General features: G+C 37.3%; 3 protein-coding genes across 3 annotated transcripts; 2 read left to right on the top strand and 1 right to left on the bottom strand.

Moving 5' to 3' along the window:
- Window positions 1–200: 200 nt before the first annotated feature.
- LOC105954816 (hypothetical protein) lies at window positions 201–3,945 on the top strand. The gene is made up of 3 exons (XM_012978499.2): window positions 201–1,838; window positions 2,491–2,752; window positions 3,339–3,945. Exons 1-3 carry the CDS (start codon window positions 760–762, stop codon window positions 3,516–3,518), a joined length of 1,521 nt encoding a protein of 506 aa, XP_012833953.2. The 5' UTR covers window positions 201–759; the 3' UTR covers window positions 3,519–3,945.
- A 257-nt stretch (window positions 3,946–4,202) lies between these two features.
- LOC105954815 (large ribosomal subunit protein eL43) lies at window positions 4,203–5,779 on the bottom strand. The gene is made up of 5 exons (XM_012978498.2): window positions 5,639–5,779; window positions 5,119–5,158; window positions 4,671–4,759; window positions 4,497–4,579; window positions 4,203–4,409 (listed from the first exon to the last, which is right to left on the bottom strand). Exons 1-5 carry the CDS (start codon window positions 5,639–5,641, stop codon window positions 4,346–4,348), a joined length of 279 nt encoding a protein of 92 aa, XP_012833952.1. The 5' UTR covers window positions 5,642–5,779; the 3' UTR covers window positions 4,203–4,345.
- A 1,212-nt stretch (window positions 5,780–6,991) lies between these two features.
- On the top strand, window positions 6,992–10,930 carry MC1 (metacaspase 1). The gene is made up of 5 exons (XM_012978497.2): window positions 6,992–7,553; window positions 8,696–9,026; window positions 9,729–9,849; window positions 9,937–10,161; window positions 10,599–10,930. Exons 1-5 carry the CDS (start codon window positions 7,208–7,210, stop codon window positions 10,656–10,658), a joined length of 1,083 nt encoding a protein of 360 aa, XP_012833951.2. The 5' UTR covers window positions 6,992–7,207; the 3' UTR covers window positions 10,659–10,930.
- The last annotated feature ends 39 nt before the right edge of the window (window positions 10,931–10,969 follow it).

The raw sequence follows: 10,969 nt of genomic DNA, 5'->3' as shown, positions 1-10,969 counted from the left end.
GCATTAGAAACTACATTTTGGCACAAAACGAGTACAAACAAAAGAACATTCCACTGAGTGTAGAAGATTCCGTTGCATTTGGCACCACATTGATGGACATATAAAAAAATTTATAATTGAATCGGTTGATTGTAATTACCCAAACACGAGGAATTTACCCTATTTTATTTGTTCCATACGTCAAAATGCAATTTAAAGATAGGAAGAATGAAGCAACCAATAAGAAAACAAGAAAAAAAAGAAAAGAAAAAATGAGATCATGATTACTCCCAAAAAAGGCAAGTAGAGTGGCAAAAACGTAATAAACATGAAAAAACAAGGTTAAAATAGGAAACCAAATTATAGAAAATATTTAATAAATAAATAAATAAATAAAGAAATAAGCGGCCGGTCGTCTCTGGTTTCAAATTGATCTCCTGCCCCAAACAACCATTAACTCCTCGCACTCTCCGCTCCTTCTTCTTTCTTCTTCTTCCCCTTTCTCTCTCACACACTAAACACACACACACTCTCTTCACTCATTTCCATATATAGATACACATATATATAACCCACCTATTGTTGAAAAAAAACACAAATTATAGTCCCTGAATTTCCAAGGAAAAAAACACACACACACACTAAAAAAAAACTGTGGAAGAGAGAGAAAAACAAAAAAATAAAGTTCGGGAGAGGGTTCGATTTTTTCTTAATTTTGTTTTTTTCTGCGTTGTGAAATTGAATTAGGGTTTGGTGATTTTTTGTTTGGGGGCGTATGTAATGCATCAGAAGAAATCTGAAGTACAGATCGGAACAGAAAGCAGCGGCGTCTCTTCCGATTTCAACCCAACCCCACCCCTCCCTCCTTCCTCCCTCACCCAGAAACACCCTTCGCCGTCGTCTTCCTCCTCCTCCCCTGTAAACAACACCCAAATTGAAATCCTCATCAACAACGGCGACAATCAACTCGACCAAAATGACGCTTTTGCCCTGAAGCACCCCGCACCCTTCAAGCGTCCCCAATTCTCCACTTCCCTCACAAAGACTCCGTCTTTATCCAACGCCCTCCACAGATATGGCGTATTCGCCGCCCAGAACCACCACCACCACCACCAGCCCGCCACCAATTTCAACCTCCTCTACAACAGGTCCCAGAAATTCCTGACGCATTTCCACCACCACCTCCGCTACCTCCGCCGCCGCCTCCGCCTCCACCTCCGCCTCATCCTCCTCCTCAGCCTTCCCTTCTTCTACTTCCTGGTCTCCCATCCTTCCAGCTCCTTCGTTCTCGATTTCCTCTCCGCTTTCGCCTTCTCCGCCGTGCTCCTCTTCTCCCTCAATTTAGCCATACCCCGCCTCCCCACCATAAGATTGTTCCTCGCAAGATCCTTGCCCTTAAAGATAACCGCAAAGGACCACGCAAACCGGCCGCACTTACCCGTATTCTGGTCGATCGGGTCCCGCCAGAAGGCCGATAAGAAAGCCATCTCGGGGTGCTATGTACAAGCATACAGCAATGGAGATGTGTATGAGGGAGAGTTCCACAAGGGTAAATGTAGTGGAAGCGGTGTCTATTACTATTACATGAGCGGAAGGTACGAAGGGGATTGGGTTGATGGTAAATACGATGGCTATGGAGTCGAAACGTGGGCCAGGGGGAGTCGGTATAGAGGGCAGTATAGGCAAGGTCTTAGGCATGGTTTCGGTGTGTACAGGTTTTATACGGGCGACGTGTATGCTGGTGAATGGTCGAGTGGGCAGAGCTACGGCTGTGGGGTTCATACTTGTGAGGACGGGAGTAGATATGTCGGAGAATTCAAGTGGGGTGTTAAGCATGGACTTGGGCACTACCATTTCAGGTATGTGTGCCTCTTTTTTTATATGCGTTTTTTAGTTCTTGTTTGTTGTTGTTCGATTCTTGGTTCTTCTTCGGTTGTAGTGTGGTTGAGTAGTTTTCTTGATTTGGTTCGTCGTTTTTGTGTTGACAGTGTCATTTGGTTGTTGGTGTATTGGCTGAGGTTGGCTATAATTAGGATAAGATGATGCGTATGAATTAAATTCAACGGAGTATTTTGAAGTGATTGATGATGACGTGAACATGGCCTTACTCTCATTGGTTGTAGACAAATTTGTTAGAAATTGCATTTTTTAAATGACACGTTTACGAACGCAGCTTTTTCGGGAAGTTTTATTGGAAGTAAGATTTAAATGACATTTAGTACTGATATATAGAGCGAGCATATGGATATTTGTTCTGTTAAAGTAAGGTAATATATGTAATTGAACATATTGACAGAAAAAAGAACGAGGAAACTTTACATGCGTATCTACATTCACTCCTAGGAAGTGTTGAATTCCATTCGATTGCACGGAGTGTGTTTTTTTTTTTTTTTTTTACGCTTTCTCATATTATCACCGTTTCTTTATTTGAGTTCTTGATTCAAAGAAACATGTCGAGCTATATAACCTTTTACTTAAACTTTGTTTGATGAATTTATGATATGCTTACAGGAATGGAGATAGATACGCAGGGGAATATTTTGCTGATAAGATGCATGGATTTGGAGTGTATTGTTTTGCAAACGGGCACCGTTATGAAGGTGCTTGGCATGAGGGTAGAAGACAAGGGCTTGGAATGTACACTTTCAGAAGTGGTGAAACTCAGTCTGGACATTGGCAAAACGGAGTTCTTGATGTTCCCAGTACACAGAGCACTGTATTTCCTGTTTCTCCTGTTGCGGTCAACCACTCCAAAGTGCTTAATGTTGTCCAGGTATTATTCTACACGTTTTTCGTTATTCGAATATTTTTTTTTTTGCAGTTTCGTATTCGTTTTTCCCCCTCTGGGAATGCAATGGCAATGAATTATTTTTCGGAACAAATCCAAAACAAATTCGGAAATGGAAAACTTATTCCAAAAGAATACAAAAAAGTTTGGAATTTCGGAAATTGGAATGAAAAAACTTGTTCCAAGATTGGAATTTTGCGGAAAATTCCAAAAAAAATAAAATCAGTCACCTGTCTATAAAATTCATAATAATAGTGATATTATTTATAGGTGTAAATTAAAAAAAAATGTATTTTTGGAAATCGGAATCCAATTTGTTCCAATTTCGTCCCGAAAAACAAAATTGAAAAGATCGGAAATCGGAAAATTTTGGATTGGAATAGGCTGAATTTGGAAATTATGTTCTAATTTCCATCCCTAACATAAAAGCATGAAATTATATACTTGGACACAACTAAAAGCTAAAGAAAACAGCATTAATTTGAAGAAAAAAGATGAATGTAGAAGAAATGTACTAATAAAAAAAAAATTAATGATATGTTTGTAATGAAATTCATGTGGAAATTATCAGGAAGCTCGAAGAGCAGCAGAGAAAGCATACGAGGTGAGCAAAGTGGACGAGAGAGTGAACAGAGCAGTAGCTTCTGCTAACAGAGCAGCTAATGCAGCTAGAGTATCCGCTGTTAAAGCCGTGCAAAGGCAAATGCACCGAAGAAGCAATAGCGACGAGATTCCAATCCCCCTCGTCTAAAAACGAGACTTATGCGGCCATTAATCAAATCAAATCGTTAGTACATAAAGCAACTACTCACTTTTTAATAGATCCTTCTAGATGGTGGTGGCCTTCGATTTTACTACCTTTTTTTCTTCCGGAAAAACGAAATGTTGGTTTCGTCATGAAAGCTGAATTTTCGACCAGCTCGGAGGGGAGAGAGAGATTTACGAGAGTGAAATTTATTTCCCGGGTTTTTTTTTTCTTTTTCTTTTTTGGGGGTTTATGTATAGTTGAAAGTAGGTATAAAATTTAGAGCTGGTAGTACAAAGGGAAACCCTTTGAGCTCAATCCAGCTTCTTTGTATGTGAAGAAATGAGTAATGAGAAACTAAAACAGAGAGATATGTTGTAATATTCTCAACTTACGTTGTAGTTTTGTCTAACCTCTGCTTTACTGTCTGAAATCTGAATATCACTATATCTTTCCATATATATATATATATATATAGAGAGAGAGAGAGAGAGAGAGAGAGAGAGAGAGAGAGAGAGAGAGAGAGAGATTTGCTAGAAGTATTAAACAAGGTGGAAAAACAAATTAAACTAATCCCACATTGATTAGGTTGATTGCGGAGCGATCCTAATGCAAAATTTCGATTCCAACCTAATATAACTTATAAATCATACCAAAACATAGATAGAAAACTGAATATAAGGCACTCTGCAAAAAGGATGCAACTTTCATAAGTCGAAACAAATACGGAAAACAAGTACATACGAGTAGCTAACAATCTCACTAGTCTCATAGTTTATCGTTTACTTTAAACTGAAATGAAAATTCAAATGCCAGAAGAAAAAAAACATAATTTAACTCTCGGTCTGCTCCCTAAGCCTTCTGATCGTGCTCCTGACAGTCACGGCACTAGCAGTGCTGCAAAAAACAAAACATCTCGATTTTTAGCCAAACAAACAAAAAATATAAGTCCATTAATTTACGTAAAAGTGAATGCTTATTTACTTTAGAGTGTAAGCACCGCCAGCTTTCACTTTGCCACAATCTTTGCATCCCCAGATGCCGACAGCCTGCCTCTTCACGGCGTACTGTGAAAAGACGGATAAAATTGTTCATTCAGAAAAAAATCACATTACATGAATAATAAATATATTGTGTTACGAATTCTCAATTTTATACCTTTCCGCAGAACTCGCAGAAATATTTGCTGTGCTGACTCACTTCCATCTTCTTAATCTGCTTCCTCAAACTAGCACCATACCTGGTACCTGCAACATGATAAATTCCGTAAATAACACATACCAATACAATCTGTAATATTAAATTTTCGACTTCAATACTCAAGAACCAAATAATATTTCTCAATCCCATATTAGAGCGCTAACAAGAAATTAACCAACATGAAATTGCCCTAAAAAAAAATGGAACAGACAATATTTCTTAAGCCCATATTAGAGCGCTAATGAAAAGCTGTTAACCAACACAAATGCTACATTATATTCATCACACATCTTAAATACCCAACCCTAATCAACAAGATAGTGTATCTTTACACAAGAAGATCCAATAAGTAAAAGAATGCGCGAAAAATCAAGAAAATAAACATAAAATTACAAGTATGACTTACCATATTTCCCGACAATTCCGACTTTCTTCGTTCGTTTGGCCTACACATAGCAAAGGAAATCTTGTTGAATATAAACAGCAGAAAAAACGAATACATGACTGTATAAATAACAATCCATACCCACTAATTACATTACAAAGTACCAAAGATGTAATTTTTATTTGTCAATCATAGCCATCAATTATTAGTAAGAAACATGAGTTCTTAGATCTGCAACATTTTTGAATAAAATTCCTGCACTAGTTAATTACAACAATTCCAGAAATCCCAGAAAACACAAACGCAAAATTCTAAAATGCGCCGAGATAAACAATTCATGAAGATACATACACTAATTTTAACATTAAAACAAGAAGGAATTAAATAAAGCTACAGTTCAGTACAGGAAGAACAAAAATGACGTCGTTTTAGCTAAAAGCATTTTCCACTCAATCGGAGAAGACGAAGATCGAGCACAAACTGAAATGAGAAAAAAACAGATGTGAGAGAAAGAGAGATGAGAGAGAGAAAGAGAGAGTACCATCGGAAAAGATTGAGAGGGGCGGCGAGTCGATGAAGCGAAACCCTAAATTCTGCTTGAGAGAGAGCTGTGTGATTTGCGAGTGGTTTTATATATTGATTATAAAAAAAGAAGTTGGGACAATTGCATTGAGCTCCTCAAAGTTATACCTAGTTGCAAGATATGCCCTAATATTTGGGGTAATTACTGTGTGGTCCTTTATGTTAACTTCGGTCATTTTTTGGACTTTATATTTTGAGGGGTTAAAATCGTAAATTTGTTTGCTTAATGAAATAGGCAAAAGGGCCAAGTTGTTGTTGAAGCCTCGTCCTACAGATTTGGCCAATAAAGGCAAAGACCCGATGGAATTGGCCCACACTCGAAAGATGAGGTAAGACCATATGGGATCCGAAATTCTTTGCTCATTTTATCGGACTTTGATAAGTGACCAAAAATATTGAGCACACAAGTGTAAGGCCCAAAGAATAAAATACATTGTCGGACGAACTAGGAGACCTAAGAGCTAGGAGCTAGTGGACCTCTGACGAGGTGAAGGTAGCTGACGAGCGACAAGCGACAAGTGCCGAGTGACGAGCTGAATGTGCAACCTCATGACTTAAGTACTAAGGCATAGAAAATATATTGGTAACTTAAGCACTAAACTTGTAAATTGTCATGGACTTGAAACGACACTATTAACCAAATTGAATAAAAACAGCTTTTTCTATAAATAGAGGGTTCATAACCCTCAAGGTAAGCAATCTCAGGTGGATCTACCAAGGTTTGAACCTTGTTGGAGTACATGGATGGATTCCTTAAAAGATTCTTGGATCACATCTATGGTCAACTTGACCAGCGTGATCATCATCAAGGAAGAGTAACACATCAGACACTTTCCGAACTCTTTCGGATCTACACACTAAAAGACCTTTCGGATGCTTGTTTAGGAGGTATATCACTGGTTTGTTGAATTGGTGCATTATCATTTAGCTTATCTATACCGACCTTAAAAGACCTCGATTTCGGGTCTAAAACCCGTTAATCCTGTATCCATCGTCATCCCTACTTAATGTATTATATGGTTTTCTTTAAATTGCCACGAATAAAACAATTACATTTTAATAAATCCTCAAAATAACTTGTTTTATTTCAAATTTAATATGACTTTTTATTTTTATTTTTTTAATATCTTTGTAAAAAAAAAATTATATTTTTCATTCCATGCTTTCAATTTCTTAATCATGACGTATACACGTCAATAGATATATTTATTCTTAAGGAGGAATGTGCTTTTTCAAATGTGGGATTTTATATTTAATGTAAAAGAATAAATATATCTTGCAATGGTGCAAGATATATTTATTCTTTTACATTAAATATAAAATCCCACATTTGAAAAAGCACATTCCTCCTTATTTATATAAAGGGCGAAATCGTCACACTCTGACATTTTTTTCCAAATCTTGGAAAAAAAATTCACGCGTGAAATTAAAATCAACAAATTCTCCTCGCCGCCTTCTAGAATCTCCGATTGATCTTCTCCGCCGTAGTTAGCTTCCACCACCTCTCAAATTGTCGATTCCCACCGCTATGTACATGTTAGTCAACTGCTCCGGTTGTCGCACTCCGTTGCAGTTGCCGCCGGGGGCCCCATCGATACGATGCGCTATTTGTCAGGCCGTCACTAATATAGGCGATCCTCGCCACGCGCCGCCGCCGCCGCCTGCCGGACCCCCTGCTCCGCCGTCCCCGTACTCCCACGCCCCGCCTGGGCCGCCGCCAAACCCTCACGGCCGTAAGAAGGCTGTGATCGTCGGCATATCGTACAAGTACTCTCGCCACGAGCTGAAAGGGTGCATTAATGACGCTAAGTGTATGAAGCATCTTCTGACCAATAAGTTTCGCTTTCCGGAATCTTCTATTCTCATGCTAACTGGTAAAATGGATTTTTTTTTTACTTGTTAATTTGTGTGTGTGTGTGTGTGTGTGTGTGTGTGTGGTTCTTTTCATGATGAGTTTGGGAATAAATATAAAAATGGAATATGATACAGTGGAAAATTGAATCCTTTGGAGCATTGCTTTTTGCTTTTTGCCTTTTGATTTTTCATTTGTGACCTTTCTTTGTGGGCTTTATTTCGTTTCGGTTTTCGTTGAAGATTGGGAACTGTGGGAAAGGTAAATGTTTGACTAAAGATAACTATTTGATTTAGTTGTAAAAGCCCTTTCAACATTAAGGATGTACGATGATTTGCTAGCTTCCGTAATAACTAAACAGGGTCGATGCATTTATCTGCCGTGCTTATCGATGTGATAAAGTTACAGAATATCCAACTATAGATGGAAATTCTTTAGCAATCTTTGTGATAAACAATAACTCCCAGCCTTTAGTTTTCTCGCATGTGAGGTACATAAAATTTCCGTTAATAGCTTGCTCGGTATGACATGAGTTACATGAAATAATATGAATAATGCATTGATTTAGCTGAATTTTGAGCTTAACCAATACCGTTAAGGTTTTGTAAAGATATTTGGATATGCCAATCGACGAAGTATAGTATTTTTTGCTTGATGATAATAAATAAAAGGATCCATAACTGTTTTCCAGTCACAGAGAAATAAGAATTTCTTTCTTACGTGTCACCCTATTATTCGATACTTTGCTGAGAGTAATTGTTCATGAACTTGCACAGCTTAAAAGGATATGATTATGTGAAAGAGTGAGATGTTGGGATCTCGAAAGAACCTTTTTGTTGTTACCTTAATACAGGTGTTTATGTGCCGAAAGCTTTGTGATATAGCTTGTTTTAATAATGGAAAACTCAGTTTTCAGTTCCTTTCGTATTTGATGTTTTCTTGAGTTCAAATTTTGCTGATACAAACAAAAAGATTATGGAACTTTTATTGGTAATGCAAGGCTTGTTTTATGCCAATGTTATTAGTGGTGCTCAAGTACTGTACTACTACCCGAGTAAATATTTTTCTTTGACATAAATTTAAAACTACCCATAATTAGGAATTATTTTCAAACTTGCGATTTCTCTTTGATAGTTGACTTCCTTTTGGTGAATTAAAATGCAGAAGAAGAAACCGACCCCTATAGACTTCCAACCAAGCATAACATGCGGATGGCATTGTTTTGGCTCGTACAAGGTTGTCAGCCAGGAGATTCTTTGGTGTTCCATTATTCTGGTCATGGTTCGCGGCAGAGGAACTATAATGGAGATGAAGTTGATGGATATGATGAAACCTTGTGTCCACTTGATTTCGAAACACAGGGTATGATTGTCGATGACGAAATCAATGCATCTATTGTCAGACCTCTACCTCGTGGAGTTAAGCTTCACTGCATCATAGATGCTTGTCATAGCGGAACAGTTCTGGATTTACCGTTTCTTTGCAGGATGAACAGGTAAAACTTTTAATATGCTTGATTGAAGATTGACGATGTACTCTGATATCTCTCTCTCTCTCTCGTTTTTTTTAATCTTTATCTTCTTAGTATCGGATGGTTATTTGTTTCTGGAAACAGAATATATGTCATAAAAAAAATTAAAAAACGAACTTTTTGCAATAATGACAAAATTAAACATGAAAGTTGACTTTGGGGATATTTTCTTATCAGTTTGTCATTTAACAATTTCCACTCATCTTTTACATATTAGGTCGTCGGTTGATTTAGACCAATATGATACAATCGTATTTTCGTCTTCGTAAAAATAGAGCTGTTGACATTGATTGTGTTTTTTATGCCTTTGTCTAGCTAACAGTGATACCAAATAGTAAAGAACTATTCCAAAAAATTAGAGACTATTTCTCCTACCTTAGTAAAACGGACCATTTCCCGATTCGGGCCTAGTAAAACGAAGTACTACAGCCTATAAATTTTTCAATTCGTTGATGTTACAAATCCAAACTTATAAATATATGCAAACACTCTTCTCTAATTGGTTTGAGAATTGCATACCTGTTTGTAAATTTTTTGTGGGTTCCTGTTAGTAAATATCAGTTGTTTTGAATTCACCTGTTAGTATAAAGTTGGAAAATACGAAAGATTGAATTAATACCAATTGTTGGCTATAACCTTATCATTACGCAACATTATTGAAACCAGGAGTGGGCAGTATGTATGGGAGGATCACCGCCCTCGATCAGGCGTATGGAAAGGATCCAACGGTGGTGAAGCAATTTCCTTCAGCGGCTGTGATGATGATCAAACCTCAGCCGACACCTCCGTAAGTTTTACTCATTTACAGAAAATCGAAAAACCAGCCAGCATTTTGTCATTTATATATTCTTTTTTGTTTAAAAAAATTATGTAGGCTTTGTCAAAAATCACTTCTACGGGTGCAATGACTTTCTGCTTTATACAAGCCATCGAGCGCGGGCATGGGGCTACGTACGGGAGTATTCTAGCTGCAATGCGCACCGCAATTAGAGATGCTGGAAGTTCTACAGGTCCTGATCTTGGTGGTGGTATGGTGACATCACTTCTGACCATGCTTATTACAGGAGGTAGTGGAGGTGGTGTTGGTGGATTGAGACAGGTAAATTTTTTTTATCATCTTTTTAAGCAACTGTCTACATTTAGACATTGACATTCTACTGAATTTTTAGCTCAATAGTCAATACTTAACCCCTCCCTTTTTTCCAGTCATTTGTAACGTAAATGAATAATATATGTATGTATATGATTATAAAGCTCAAGCCTTCTATATGGAAATGTTTGGTTCTATTTGGGGTTTAGGATGAGGTACAAAATTACTTTCGGTCAAATCTATGCTATACAGTCGGTGAAGCGTAATATCGGGTAGAGATGTAGTATTCGATTTACACACCAACGTGGATGCGTGTGTTTTTGTATTTGAATGAATGGTGAAATGGTGGTGATGTACTACGTACGTGTATTTAGCATGAAGCAAATTCGTTTAAAATGATTTTTTGAACATACATTGACTTTCTAAAATGTTTGTTCTTGTTACAGGAGCCACAACTAACTGCTATCGAACCTTTCGACGTGTACGCGAAGCCATTTTCCTTATGATTATATACAGAGGCGGAACCTGTATTTTTGCACCCGCATCACATCTAGGGGTGCGACAATTTTTCGATGCACGAAAAATAACCTATATTATATATGATTGGTTTGGGTGGGGTTTTTTCAGAAATGTGGAATGCTGTAATATTTACTTAGGATTGTGTATTTGTTTGTAGGAACAATATATTATGTATTCTTGATTGGGACAAACAGTATCTGACAATACATTGTTCAACTTTATTTTGAAATATTTTATTTATTTAACAGATTTAATCTCACATTAATTTATTTATTTAAAATGTAAAAAATATTATTCA

Source organism: Erythranthe guttata, chromosome 2 (assembly GCF_056151865.1).
Source record: "Erythranthe guttata isolate IM_541 chromosome 2, IM_541, whole genome shotgun sequence".
In the NCBI taxonomy this organism is placed as follows: Eukaryota; Viridiplantae; Streptophyta; class Magnoliopsida; order Lamiales; family Phrymaceae; genus Erythranthe; species Erythranthe guttata.
This window is presented reverse-complemented; position numbering and strand designations above follow the sequence as displayed.